Source organism: Suillus clintonianus (assembly GCF_016758775.1).
Source record: "Suillus clintonianus strain FC179 chromosome Unknown DEU56scaffold_33, whole genome shotgun sequence".
Lineage (NCBI taxonomy): Eukaryota > Fungi > Basidiomycota > Agaricomycetes > Boletales > Suillaceae > Suillus > Suillus clintonianus.
In genome coordinates, this window is record NW_024539257.1 from 57,621 (window position 1) to 72,134 (window position 14,514).

The 14,514-nt window shown below is 51.8% G+C and overlaps 3 protein-coding genes across 3 annotated transcripts; all 3 read right to left on the reverse strand.

The window, feature by feature from the left end:
• Positions 1-152: 152 nt before the first annotated feature.
• DEU56DRAFT_802503 (WD40-repeat-containing domain protein) lies at positions 153-2,970 on the reverse strand. The gene is made up of 8 exons (XM_041353193.1): positions 2,549-2,970; positions 2,344-2,438; positions 1,278-2,274; positions 1,029-1,221; positions 573-972; positions 427-516; positions 353-376; positions 153-299 (listed from the first exon to the last, which is right to left on the reverse strand). Exons 1-8 carry the CDS (start codon positions 2,847-2,849, stop codon positions 243-245), a joined length of 2,157 nt encoding a protein of 718 aa, XP_041208676.1. The 5' UTR covers positions 2,850-2,970; the 3' UTR covers positions 153-242.
• A 10,294-nt stretch (positions 2,971-13,264) lies between these two features.
• DEU56DRAFT_736406 (uncharacterized protein) lies at positions 13,265-13,603 on the reverse strand (the record flags this gene model as incomplete). Its single annotated transcript, XM_041348505.1, has 1 exon — positions 13,265-13,603. A coding segment is annotated over one exon (339 nt), but the record flags the coding sequence as incomplete, so codon positions are not given.
• Positions 13,604-13,631: 28 nt separating this feature from the next.
• On the reverse strand, positions 13,632-14,238 carry DEU56DRAFT_736329 (uncharacterized protein; the record flags this gene model as incomplete). Its single annotated transcript, XM_041348501.1, has 2 exons — positions 13,632-13,976; positions 14,029-14,238. Coding segments are annotated over 2 exons (555 nt in total), but the record flags the coding sequence as incomplete, so codon positions are not given.
• Positions 14,239-14,514: the final 276 nt, after the last annotated feature.

Below are 14,514 nucleotides of genomic sequence, written 5' to 3' on the forward strand. Positions count from 1 at the left end.
CGTGAATTACCAATAAGCCTCATCGGTTAGAAAACGCTAAGGCTGGGAGCATGAAGGCAGAGATCACAGGCATCGTCCGCCGAAATGAAAATACAACGCCCACTCCACTCTGCACTTACAGCATTCCTGGCCGCCGAGGGGAAACGCACGACTTCGGCAGCACAAAAAGGTCAATCAATAAACAATCTACAGACCCCACAGGGGAGACTTTCCAAAACACGGGGTATCGCATGAATCTAGGGCTACAGTTTGATGAAAGATGTATCAATCCCATGAGAAAAATCCCAAATACAGATCCTCTATAGGGTGCGTGGTCAGCTGTTACGATAGGGCTGAGAAGCATATGCCTCACCTGATCTTCCCCGCACGAAACAATCTGCATAGTTTAAGATTCAATCAAGTTAAAAATATAAATAGAGGACGGACCTTGGTACAATCAAAACCCACGCAGAATATCCTTCCCGTGTGGCCGCCATTCAGGTCAGCGACCAGCGCCCCTGTCTTCCTGTCCCACACCTGTATTGACACCAAGTTCATGGCCCTCATAATCCCCACAATTGCATCCAACATACCTTTATGCTTAGATCATAGCTCCCGCTGACAGCAAACTCCTCCCCAAGAGCAACGCTTCGCACGAGATGTGTATGTCTCTCTTGCTCACGCCGTGCAGACAATCCATGCGACCCACAAGCATGACACACGACGGTGTTTGCATCTGGCCGCGGGGTATTAGACATGGATCGTGTTAGGGAGGAATGCAAGAAGAATGGTGCTGCCCCCTGTCCCGGTATCATTGCAATATTATCTTGGCCATGCGATGGTGAGGTGGTCAAGGTGGGAACTGCGGCTGAAGGAGTATTGAACTCAGGGCTTGTCGACCAGCCTTGCGACGAAGCTATGTCAAACATGCGCAAATGCATGTCTGATGAGCCAGACAACAAGAATGGGGGCCTGAACTCGATAGAGGCAATGCTAAGACGTTATCTCAGTAATCATGTCCAATGTGGAAAAATCAAGAAGAACTTCACCCTCGTGCATGGTGTTCCTCAAATGTGCTGATGAGCGCGCCAGTGTTTGCATTCCAAACACGTATGGAACGGTCACCAGAGCCAGACACTATCACGTCGCCAACGACAGAGACTGCATTAACAGCTGCACGATGCGCACGAAATACGAATTGAGGCTTCAAGGACGGAAACCCATATGTTCTGACAGTTCGGTCTGACAACACAAACATCCAGTCAGTTGCTATATAGAACCGCAGATCGCAAACAAACCTTTGGAACACGTCACCAATCTCCCGCTATCAACACGAACACAAAGCACACTGTCGAGATGATCTTGCAGCACCTTGACCAACTTGTCCTTGCCGAGGTCCCAAACAACAACACGCCTATCACTACCTCCACTCACCAGCAACCCAGCACTGCTGGGCTCGTTTGCTAGCGCTTCCTCTCCTTCTCCCAATTTCGCAAAGTCAGAAGATACACATAAGCTCAGGACACTAGATTCATGCAATTCACCGACCACGCGCCGTACGCGGTCCGTGCGCAGATCCCACTCGCGAACCGTGCGGTCCTTCGAGCCCGTAAATAGCACCTGCAGGGGTGCGGACCGGCCATCAAGCCCTGCTGGATACGTCCATAACCAAAGGCAGTACACTGCAGCACTGTGTCCGCCGGCATCTGCGCAAGGCAGTGTACGCCTGCGATATGTACCCTGGCAGAAACGGTTGCGTAGGAGCATGTGCGTCTGGTGGAGGAGCTTATAGTCAGGCGCAAGGTGCGCGCGTCGGGATGAAAAGCCATGCTGCGATGTGGTACGGGATAATGGGATGACGGCAGATGTTGAGGGGGAGAAAGTGGCACGATTGATAGGTATGAGGAGATGAGATAGACCCTGTGCTTCAATGTCGTCAATGTTCATCGGCATGGACGCCCAGTCTACCGAGTCATCCCCTATAAAATCAACGACATCTCCCGCGCCCTCCCCGCTCCCTTCGTCCTCGTCCTCCTCTTCGTCACCCATACCTTCATCTTCATCCCTTTCTTCGCGAACAACTGCATCCGCGGAATCTGCATTACCAAGTCCGTCCCAAGGGGTGGGTGCAGCAACGTCCGTGCGCCATTCCCATCCGTGTGTATGGCAAAGACGACGCCAGAGTGCTTGATCGGTTGCGAGGATGTGCCAACGTTTGGAGACAAGAGAGCAGGTGAGTAAGGAAGCTGCTGGGAGATGCGTAAAGATGAGGAGAGAAAGTTCTGTGGGAAGGGCCTACAAATTAATTAATTAATTAGTCATTGGCTCAGCGTTGGGTCTCAAAAATTGAAATGTCAAACTCACCCCGACGACATCGAACTGCAATAGAGGCGTCATTCTGCGCTGCAGACTTGCAAGCACAGAACGAGGAAGGGACTCGAGGAGCTTGTATGTCATTTCTGTGAACGTTTATGGGGACAACAGCGCCGCAATTCGGGTGAGTGGAGAGGGGTACGAGAAGCGAAATGGTCAACAGAGTAGTGCCCGATGCAGCAGATTAGATACGAACCTTCTCGCTCCCTATCATTCGATGCCATGGTAGCCAAATGCCAGTCAAGGCTCCGTGCGACGCCTTTTCCTTTGACGTCTACAGGTGATCCCGTCCAAATACCACCTGGTGGGATCCGTTGCTCTGGAGTACCTGAGCTCCTGTTGAACTGCAAGCCAGTTCGGTAGTTCGCCGGCGCCAGAGCTGTCCCGAACCCCGAGCTGGTGGTCGCTTCGTTGGCAGTGCTACAGCTTTGTGAGAATGCGAGCTTGAGTCCTCGGATATCTGCGTCTGAAAAACCGTTGTCGGTGAGACTTATCATAATTTCTGGTATGCTGCACTGATGCGCTGTGGTGATACAGGAGGTCTGGGTGCGCAGCCAGATGGGCCTCTAGAGTCTATGCTCAAACGTTGAGGCAAAGTGTGAACATAAACGGACTAAAGTAAGTAACCATATACATGTCCCAAAATGGTAATCTCTCCGTCCAATCATATCGACAATGCAACAGGCGCCTTTGTGTCACCGTTTGTGGCGTTCGAGGAACGTTCACACGGGAAGCTGACTTCTTGAGGTAGACTTAGGAATAGCAACAGAGAGAACTGTCTGAACTATGCCCTTGTTACTTGGGTAGGAAGGATCAACTACTCTATCTAAGTGAACAGAACCGGCTTTTATACTAAGGGGATCGGGAAGAGTAGGGATAAAGAGGGAAGAAAAAGGAATAGGTAGTGACTACTGTAGCTAGGGGCTAAATTAGCTATAGTAGTCTTTTATATGTCTTAGCGAGCGTAACATACGCCCTCTAGGTCAACCATCACGGGGGACCTCAACAATTCTTTGTGGAGTGAGATCTTCTCGAAAGTCAAGCGCCAAGGGCGCTGATAGCGGCTAGTGACACAACCAAGGTGAGGAAGCTGTGGGTCAGGAGCCCAAGAACCACTAGCTTACCAAAGTATCCGCCCTCAGGGATAGCACGAAGCCTTTCCTCGCGTTCAAGGTCAAGGCGTTCGGCAGCCGCGATGATGTCCAGGACGTCTCGACCTCGTTCAGGGACATTAACAGCGGAAGGAGGGGGAACGGAGGTGGGAGACGATGCCGCTTCCTCGTTGATAGAGGCGATAAGCTGGGAGGCGGTAGTGGGGACAGGAGGTGAAGTGGGAGTGACCCTGGGGGTGGAACAACCCGCAGACGGGGGAGTAGGTCTGGAGAAGGGACGGGTGGTAGTACCACGACCACGCTGAGTCGTTCTGCGGTTGTCAAGTGTGAGGTTGCGGGGAACGGACGCAAGGAGGCGATCTCGGCGCTCAGACCTAATGGACTGCTCAAAAGCGTAAGCTTCTTTGCGGGTGGCCAGTTCTTTGGCCTCAGCCTCCGCACGGAAGAAGCGAGTGAATGCGCTCATGGCGTCAAGGTTAGGAGTTTCACGATGACGAGGGGGAGCGCGCCCTCTGTTCCAGTTCTGCCGGCGGAGGTTCCGGCGGGAACGTTGAGAGGGAGCAGAGGTGGGAGGCAGTTCCCCAGGCTCCTGGGGTGGGGCCTCGTCTATGACCATGGAGTCAGGACCAGCGGTGAGGTCAGGGTGAGAGGACATGGCGTGATGAGGGGGGGATGGAGTCATGGAAGCAGGGAGTGGACGGCTCCCTTTTATACCAGGGCTAGCAGACCTAGTTGGACTAACCAACTGGGGAAGGTCCTCGAGTAGACGGCTCGCTAGTGTATCAACAATATCGCGAGCTGAATCGAATGACTCAACGGTTGCGAATGGGATATTGGATTGAGTCGGGGATATTTTCTTGGGAAGGTGACGGATCCCAGGAACGCCCAGGGCCTCGAGATACTGATCGAGTGCCGCTAGTCGAGATATCATGTAGTAAGGGAGCCATACATGGTCTCCAGTCGTGTAGTCCACTTTAAAAATGGCGTCAGTTCCAACTCCGTGATGATCGGAGACTTTGGAGACTGACCATTCCTCTGGCGTGCCCATATCCGAAATTTGTTGGAGCTGGCGACCAGGGAAACACCTGTCGTCATTTGGGACGTGAAGTCGGAGGAGGTGAGCGTGGAACGCGGGATGAATTCCCCGCTGCTTGAGCTCGGAGGGAAGGTCCAACAGGAAGGAGTTGTTCTTGTAGTCCTTGAGGATTTTGAACGGGCCGACAAACTTCGGAGAAAGTTTTCGAGCACGTCCCTTGGGGAGGGAAAGGTTTTCCGTGGAGAGGTAGACGAGGTCGCCTTCGACGAATGGGGACTCTCGTCGCTTACGGTTGGCTGTAGTAGTGCTCTTGACGCGAGCAGCGATGACCGCGTCGTGGGCAGCCATGGTGGCGTCCTTCATCCGTTGGAGGAAGGTCTTAACTCCAGGGTATTCCGAGTTGGAGTCCCAGATGAGTGGCGGGGGAAGTAGTCCATAGTTGAGGACAAAGGGGGGATATCCAGTAGCGCTGGAGCAGGCCGAGTTGATAGCGAACTCGATCGCTGGGAGTTTGGAGGCCCAATCCTTCTGGTGGGGAGAGACAAGAGAGCGGAGCATCTGCGTGATCGTCCGATTCGCCCGTTCGGTGGCGCCGTCAGACTGAGGATGGAAGGAGGTGGACATGCGAAGTTCCACCCCTGTAAGCTGGTGGATGCGCTGCCAAAAGGTGCTGGTGAAGAGGGAATCCCTGTCACTAACAATATGGGAGGGCATACCGTGGAGTTTATAGACCATGTCAAACATGACCTCAGCGACGTCTCTGGCGCGGTACGTCTGCTTCGTGGCGGCCAGGTGGACCATAGACGTAAGGTGGTCTATGGCCACCAATATCATGTCGAACGTCCCGCTCAAGGTCTTCGACTCTGGCAGAGGACCTACGAAATCAATCCCTATGGTCTCCCAGGGTCTAGACGGTACGTCTAGAGTCTCGAGTTGACCATAGGGCTGATGGTTAGAAGGTTTCGCTGTCTGGCACGTGGGACACGACTCACAAAAGTCGCGAACATCGGCAGCGATAGACTTCCACCACACATTCTCTCTTAGGTACTGGAGGGTCTTGGCTGGTCCCAGATGTGCCAGTATTGAGTGAGCGTGTGAGATGACGATTTCACGAAGTCGTCGCTTGTTTATCGTGATATCGGGGATGCAGAGGGATCGTTTATGAGCATCCTTGAGGTAGATACGCCCATTACTCACTTCAAAGTTCTTGAACGCACTGGGGTTATCCAGGATCTTGCTAAAGAACGTGTCTTCTAGGTAGCGGCCTATCAGACATTCGTGGACGTCGACAAGTGGGTTGCCCAGCGAGATAACCTCGGTGAGAAGTGGGGCCTCTAGGATATTGTCGGCCTCAGTTCCTCTGCTCGGTTCCTTGCCTGGGAGAGGTTCGTCAGGGGTGACGTCACGCGTCACGTGTGTTTGTTGGTCCTTGTGTGCCAATGATCGGGCTTTACCGATTGGGTTGTCGTCACGGACTTTACCGTTTGATTTGTCGTCATCAGGTACGTGGGTTTGTGGGTCCTTCTGTATTGCTGATCGGACTTCTCCGGAAGCAATGGTTGGTCGAACTTCGACAATTGAACCGTCGTCACAGGGTACGTGTCGGTCCTTGTGTATTGAGTTGACATCGCTATTAAAGGCCTTGCCTTCATCCCAGGTCTTCCACCGTGGTAGGACGCCAGTCCTCTGGTCAGGTTGACCAGTTGTAGTGACTGGTTCCCTTTCCTGAGTGCTGACCGTTGGTCCTCTAGCGGGTGCGTCTTTGGTGGATTTTGGTGCGTCTTTGGTGGATTTTCTTGCATACTGGGTCATGCTCTCACTGTTCCCGCCCTCTAGTGATCGTATAGGGTCGCTAACCCTCAGGATTACTTTCCTAGTCTTAGCGGGGGGTGTAGGCCCAGCGCTGGGGGACCTCCGCCCATATTGGCCAGTTGCAGTGGTACCTGGCCCTATTGGCAGGGTTTTGCTCGCGGATGGTGCAGAGTCTCCAGTAGGTGCGTCAGTGCTCGCTATGCTCCCTGAGTGCCTGACCTGTAGTGGATTCCTGTGGTCAGAGCTCCCAATGGTAGTGTTTACCGCCCTTGGCGCCTTAGACCGGGGGACAACACCTGTGCCGTCTGTCTGCCTGCTCAGCTTTCGTTCCGGCGTGTCGGGCCGCACTACTTCAGTCCGTTGGGACGCAATCCTGGCTGATCTCCGTGCTTCAGTAGCACCTAGGAACAGCGGTGTTCCTGTGTACACGGGAGACGTGACGAAATTCAGTAATAGATTACGAGGTATGTCCTCTTCTTCCACGCTGACATATTCGCTGGCTGATCTCACAGTTCCCTTAGGTTCGTGGCTATATATTCTGGAGAGGGCATCCGCAAAGGTGTTCTCTATCCCAGGTACGTATACTAACTCGAAATCAAATTCGCTAAGTGCTTCTAGCCATCGTGCTTGACGAGGGGAGAGCCGGCTTTGTGTGGCTAGCCACTCCAACCCCTTGTGATCGGTATAGACGCGAAAACGGTAGCCAATCAGTAAGTGCCTGAATCGTTTTAATGACTCAACGATTGCTAACAATTCTTGCTCGTGGACAGGGTAATTCTGTTGGGCGGAATTAAATTTTCCTGACCAGAATGCTACTACGTTCGCGGTACGGTGGTCAGCTCCCTGGGACAGTATCCCACTGGCTCCAGTCAGAGAGGCATCAGTGGTCAGGTTGACGGGTAGGGACCCGTTAATGGCGGAAGGTAAGTCCAGGGCTTTGCGACTGATGTCACGATGCGCTTCCACGCAGGCCTTCACGAGATCGAACGCACGTTGGTCTGTCGGAGACCACGACCACTTAGTGGTGAGTGCGGCGATTTTCGACAAGTGCTGCATGTCTACCCTAACCCCTTGACAGCCTGCTGCCAGGTACCCTACTGACCCTATGAACTGCATCAGCAGTTCCTTCGACGTCGGCGTCTTCCAGTTGGAGATTTTGTCGACCTTGTGGGGGTCGAGTCGGATTCCTTCGTCGTCAATGACGTGCCCGAGAATGGTCAGCTCGGGTTTAAAGAGCTGAATCTTGTCTTCACCAAGGTAGAAGTGATTTTCCCTCAGTGTATCAATCACAATCCTTACGTGCTTGGCGTGTTCCTCAGCAGAGTCTGAATATATCACAATATCATCAAGATACACATCCATAAAGGCGCCTATGTAAGGACCAAAGATATGGTTCATAATCAATTGGTACGTCGCGCCTGCGTTACAGTCTCCAATTTGCATAACGTGACTTATCATGGTACCATCAGGAGTGGCGAACAGCGTTTTCGGCACATCCTCCGGTACTACGCGTATCTGCTCGTAGGCGTCTTTCCCGTCCAGCAGGGAGCGGAACGGATGACTCGACACGTTCCTGAGGATCGTGTCAATGTCTGGCAGCGGGGATGCTAGCTTGCGCGTATTCTTGTTGCGCTGACGGGTGTCGAGCACAGTACGTAGCTTCAGTGATCCATCTTTGGTAGGTTTCCTCATCATAATCATAGGCACCGCGTTCGTACCACTGAAAAACTCCCATCTCCCCGTCCGTACATAATCGTCCCGCTTGGCACGCCAGATGGGACGCAGGGCCTCAGGACATTTGGATTGCCGCCAGGCATAAACCTGGTTGTCGTTGATGAGAGGTATGACATGATTTATTGCCCTCAGAGGGGGCAAGGGGGTCTCGACTGCCTGTTTACAGATATCCTTTGCATATGCTAACAGCTCTGTGCGAAGACACTCGACGCGATCGATGTCAGGACTCGAACCTTGCAGTTCGAGGACTTGGGTTTGAGCACCTCTGATCGGCAAAGGTAAGTTACTTCTCAGCTTAATCTCAGGGGGGTTGAATCCTAACAGCGCTTGATGTTGGAATAGGAACGGCATTCCCAGTATCGCGTCATACGACTCAAGATTAGCGATGTCGAACGTTCGTGGTCCCAACACGTCCTGGTACGCGAATTCTACAGTCGCACTCGCCTTCACTACACTGCGTGAGCCAGAGACAGCCAGCTGAAGAGGGATTGGCTTATCAAGTAAGTCGTATGGGAGCTTAAGTTGGTCAACGACTGTTGTTGACAGGAAGTCCGTCAGAGACCCAGAGTCAAGTAAGGCCCTGCAGGGGTGGCCATTGACTTGGATGACCACGATCAGGGCTCGCGGGAGGATTCGACTGGAGGACTTGGGTCGGGACGCGTTGCGGGACAGGCAACGAACATCAGGTAAGTCTGGCTTAGTCCCGCCGCAGTATAGCGACTGACTATTCTCATTCTCATCATGAGACGAATCATCATCACCTGGGTCGGGGACCTCGTCTGTCTGTACTTCCTGTCCTTCGTCTAGGTCACTCTCTGACGAAGACTCGCAGGTGAGTAGCTCGGGACACGATTCATTGTCCGTACTGACAGGGTTGCCAGAGACATTGGAGGGCTGGTAGGCTGGGTTGGAGCTGGGGTCCGGTTGGTCTACCACGCTCCCATTCCACGTTGGGCGAAACGAGGATTTAGTCGTTATGAGGTCAGGATAGTTGATGAGTTTCAGGTCAGTCAACCAGCTCACTACGTCAAATTCGGTGTCACTGAGCTGATCATAATATACTATGTAAGAGTCATAATTATGCTTATCTGACAGGAGATATGTATCCGGTCCCCCCCAGTGGTCAAGAGTAAAGCGATCCAACGCGAACGGATCGTATATTGGGTCGACGAGTTCGTCGGTAGGGAGGGGTACGGCCAGACGAAGTAGAGCGAGGGATCGTTCGACTACCAGTGAGTGACGTGCATCATCTAGCTCGGGGTTAGTTGACACTTGAATTGCCATCCCATATAGTCCTCTCACCACGCCTTCCTCTATCGCAGCGGTTCGGATATCAGCACTGGTAACTCCAATGGCGCTAGATCGTAGTGAGTCAAGCTTAGTTCCCGGGCGGTAGGGGAGCTTATGACGTCTGGGACAGTCTTTGGCCATATGGCCCTTCTGCTCACACTCAAAGCAAAGGTCACGCTCCCTAAGTCGCCTGATCTTGTCAGCGCTTTTCTTAGGTCGTTCGTGGACAGGGTGGGATGGGTTAGATGATCGAGGTTTAGGTTGGTGAGGCCTACTATTCGAGATCGCGTTTGCTGACAGGGATGAGGTGCGTTCTCGTCGATCACGTCGTCGATGGGGCTGATCATGATCTCTTCCAGCCCTTCGCTTGTATCCGGATGGTTGGTTTACGACACTGGCGGCCGCAGTGGGGTTCAGGGCGAGAAGGATATTGGGGTCGCGAGAGTTCTCTATGAACGCCCTTTCGGTGCGTAAAGTTTTCTTCTCAATGACCTCTAAACTAACGGTATTTGGCTCATAGCCCTTATCTACTAGTGAGGCTTTAAGGTAGGGCTTACAGTTCGTCCAGAATTGACGGACTATCTCCCGGTCATCCACATCGCCTGCCATATCCGCCAAGTCCCGGAGACGGCGTAGGTAGTCGCGAACTGACTGCTTTCCGTCTTGTCGACAATCAAGGAACCGTTGGCGCTGCTGCATCCGGAAGTCGGGCGGGAATACATAATCGAACAGCTGCTCGAAGAACTCCGTGAGTGAGTAACCCTTTCGCAGGTCAAGTATATCACGCTCAAAGAATCTGTAGGCCTGACCACTTAGGTACTTACCCAGCATTCTCAGAGATTGGCCAGTGGTGAGTTGCGCTCAGTCTTTCCACTCACGGACCTCCCGTACCCACTTCTTAAACGTGGTTGCATTGGCTTCACCGTTATAGATGAACGGGGGCTCATTTTTGATGAATCCTTGCTGATACTTCAGTAGGTTGAGTTTGGCCCGATACTCTCTCCTGGCACGGCGCTTTAGTCTCTTAGTGTCAGCGGAGTCACTATCATGTTCGGACTCTGGCTCCATGGCCAAGAAATCAACCCCAAATTCCGGGGTGAGGGCATTTGTCCTTGGTGAGCGTTCTCGTTGCCGTTTTTTCTTGGGCGGTTTACTAACTTCATCCGACTCAGTCGACGACTCCTCGTCATCATCACTAGATGAATCTGAGGAGGACTGCGAGTCGTCGGGTCCGGGGTCATTGGCGTCGTGAAGTGGACCTGTCATGGCCCGCTTCACTGAACTCCCCGCTGGCAAAACAGAAGACGCTCGCTGGAATCGATGGAGTGATTCAGCTGGAGGCTTACCTCCCAGGTTAACAGGGTGTTTACCTGTACGCTGGCTATTCATTTCAGGTGCAGAGGGACCCCTTTTCTCATCAGTCATCTGTTGGATACTAATTGTGGGTGCCCTGTGGGCTTCCGACACTTGCTTCCTGGCCTCGTCTTCACGAGTCTGACTTTGGATGACCAGGATTTCAAGCTCGCGTACCCTCTCACGCAGCTCGTCGACAATGTTTGCCTGGTCGTTCAATTCATCACGGGCGATTTTGCAGAACCGGCGTAGAGCCAAGTTCTGGATCTGGATCGATCCTCGTCTATTTTCGTCGTCCCAGAGGTTCTTCAGGGACTCGTCAGAATCGTCTGGTCCTGGGCAATTGGCTTCAGCCATCCCTTCATCAAATTCTGACCACTGGGCCAGCCAATCTTTAGGCGGGTTTGTGTTGGTTCCCTTATTCTTTTCCAGTGGGTCAACCTCTTTTCCTTTTAGCTCAGTTGCTATACGAGGCGTCGAGGTAGCCGAGACAGCATTGCGTTGGTCTCGGTTGGGTGCCAGTGTTGGGAATTCTGGGACCTCGCCCAGTTCCTCGTCGTTAGGGCTGTCAGCCCAGTCGAACACTTCTGTCAGTCTAGGGGTATGTGCTCTTATTTCTGGGTTAGCAATGCGGGCTCGCTGATATTGCAAACTATCCAATAGTCCAATTTTTGGGTACGCTACGTCTGGTTGCCCTAGCGGCGGGCTCAAGCTCATTGTGACGGAACTAGCTCCTCCACGGATGCTAGGCGAGTGTTTTTCTAATTTGTCTTTATCAGCTACTGATAAGGGTCTATTTACGGGCGGGACGTCAAATGCTCCGGGGATCGTGCCACTAGGCAACTGGTCTATGTCCAGCAAGGTGCTGTGCCCATTTGTCGGAGGCTCGGCGCGAACGCTTTCACTCCCAGTCTCCCCCGTGACGAAGGTATTGTCACGGGTCCAGGCACTCTCAACTCCAAGTTCGAGGGTGCCTGCGTCTACACTCTTCAAACTCGCAGGAGCCGAGCTAAGAGGGGTAGGATTGTCTGTTGCGCTGGCAGACATGGTTTTCTATCGATAGGGATGGGTTTTGGGGTAGGGGGTAGAAGGGTCGAAGATTTAGAGGGTGATCAGTCCCCTTGTGCAACGACCGTAGAGAGGAGTAGAGAGGAGTGGTAGTATTCGAAGTTCAAAATATGTGGCGTTCGAGGAACGTTCACACGGGAAGCTGACTTCTTGAGGTAGACTTAGGAATAGCAACAGAGAGAACTGTCTGAACTATGCCCTTGTTACTTGGGTAGGAAGGATCAACTACTCTATCTAAGTGAACAGAACCGGCTTTTATACTAAGGGGATCGGGAAGAGTAGGGATAAAGAGGGAAGAAAAGGAATAGGTAGTGACTACTGTAGCTAGGGGCTAAATTAGCTATAGTAGTCTTTTATATGTCTTAGCGAGCGTAACACCTTGGCTGAGTCTTGTTAGCGCCTGTTATCAGTCATTCATCACCCTTAACAACGGCATTGGACTCATCGTGGTATCGAGAATGGCTAGGATTGACTGATTTGTGATTCTAGAAAGCTCCCTCGTGTCACACATCAGCCATCCCCATCTCATCCCGGTTTCACAACCCACTTTGCAACACATCATGATATACCTCGTCTATCTACCGCAGCCACTCACCAGAGAATTTGATCATCGTACGCGGGGATTCTCATTTATTTAAATTATCAAATTTATATATGCCTTGCGCGGTAGAAGACCGAATGGCCCAGGCTATGTCCGACATAGGGGACTTGCTCCCGGACTTACAGGCACAACTTAATATATCTAGCTTGTGCGTATGAATCTCACCGCTCCCTATCCGTATGATGCTCCCTGTCTGTCATTCGGCCACCATCAAGGGACACAGAAAAATCATGACCGCGTGTAGCACGGTAAATTGTCAACCATCAAAGTTTACAGACCTCTATTGCTGTTTATGTAGCATTGGAATGTGGAACAAGCTGGTCTTGGCGGAGGATCAGAGGAGGGTCACAATCACGGCGAGGCCTGGGGACTTGCGGTCAGTGGAGATGCATCAGTAAATTCACACATTACTTAGCTTCCCTTTTTCGTAACTTGCCGCCGGGTAGTTTCCCAAAAAGGAGCGGACAAGTGACTCATAAGAATGGTGACACCAACTTATTATTAGCTTGCCACAAGGCAATTATAAGTGGAATAAGTAGATGCCTCCTCTCGGCGGGACCTTTTCAGTCCTTATTGTTTCACTTTTGCGCACTTATTTTGCACCTTTTTTTTTGCACCAATGCAGTACATTCACTTATTTTCTACTTTGTTTGTACATTTTTGGGGACTTATTTCACACTTAGTAAGCGAAAAATGACTGCATTTCAAACAAAAGTACTAGATTAATTGAGAGAAAAGGGAGGGAAAGCTACACGAAAGTACTGGTAGGAGATATTTAAATGTACGAAAAAGTGAATAGCATGACTACTGGTAGTACACGAGACCCCGGGCCGGAAGCAGCAGTAAAACGTTGACAAATTGAAGGAGTAATCTACAAATAGTAGTACCAAAAATCGTTAGTTGCGACTAGAAGCTCAAAAAGAAAAAGAACGATACCCACCAGAAGATGAGCGCACGCTCGTCATCGGAGTCGTCGTCCAAAACGACCGGCGCATTACGCCCCCTCGTGGCAGCGAGTGCCTTCGCGCGTCCCCAGAGTTCTTGGACGATTGACTCTTCGAGGCGGTTGATAGACTTCATATAGTTCCTGGTTGCTGAACCGAAGTTGGTGACCGAAAAGGCACTCCGAGAACCGCTATCCTTGCCCGTGGCTTTGTTGAGAGTGTGGGGGACCTTAACAGCCTTCCCTTTACTGTTGACGCCGAGCGTGGGGTGATGCCCGATAATTTTGAGGGCACGTTCCAACTAAAACGTGACAAATAAGTTAGCGGTACTATGAAGCGAGGGTGGAAATACACGCCGCCGCAGTGATAAGACCAATAGCGCCCCTCGCATGTGTTATATCTGTTGGACTCCTATGCCTGTTGATAGCGCCCGAAGTACTATGACCGTGCTGCACGAGGACCTCGAGAATGAGATCGGACTGAAAAGGTTTTTGGAATTTTCCATCCTCTGTAATGTGGCCATACAGGAATCCCAACTTGAAGAGTAAGCTATTTGCGAAGTCTTCGCGGTCTCGATCGGTCTCGACATCATCCTGCGACAACATAAAACTCGCAAGTACCGAGACAGCGGAATGACCGATGTTATGGCGCCAGTCGGACAGCCGTTGGAGAGCCTAAGAAAAATGCAAAAATGATTAGATACAAGTAGCATCAAAAAGTACTTACTATGGCAATGACAGGTCCGGTTGTAGTGACTGTATGTGTGATATCCCCGTAAACCACGTTCCAAATGTCCTGCAGAATATCGCGGAGGGTCATCTCAGGAATAGACCAGACCTCGTCCCGATCTCCGATGGTGAGGATGAGAGTAGGTATAAACACGCTACTCCACCTAGTTGTTGCCCGATGACCTCCAGGAAGGTTTGTGATCCTGTAATGAGAGCGGGGGAGGATCTCCACTATAACCTCGTCAGGGTTCGCGGGATCAGGTGTTTCGGCGGTTGCGATACGGGAAACGCTCTGAGTGTTTTTACCGGAGGGCTTTGGCCTCTTTGCGACGGGGGCTTTGTGATTGACACCGACACCAGTCTACGGATTTCGTAGTCAGTAAGATGTCATATTAACACAATGAAAGCATACTACCCCAGATGTTACCCGCAAGGACACAGGTTTGGGTTCGGTCTTGACCACAGTCTTCTTGTGGTGATCAAC

Coding starts and splice junctions, on each gene's coding strand:
- DEU56DRAFT_802503 (XM_041353193.1), bottom strand. CDS start 2,849: ATGATAAGTCTCACCGACAACGGTTTTTCAGACGCAGATATCCGAGGA. Junction 973..1,028: donor GAGGAACACCATGCACGAGG/GTGAAGTTCTTC, acceptor ATAACGTCTTAG/CATTGCCTCTATCGAGTTCA. Junction 377..426: donor TGGGTTTTGATTGTACCAAG/GTCCGTCCTCTA, acceptor TAAACTATGCAG/ATTGTTTCGTGCGGGGAAGA.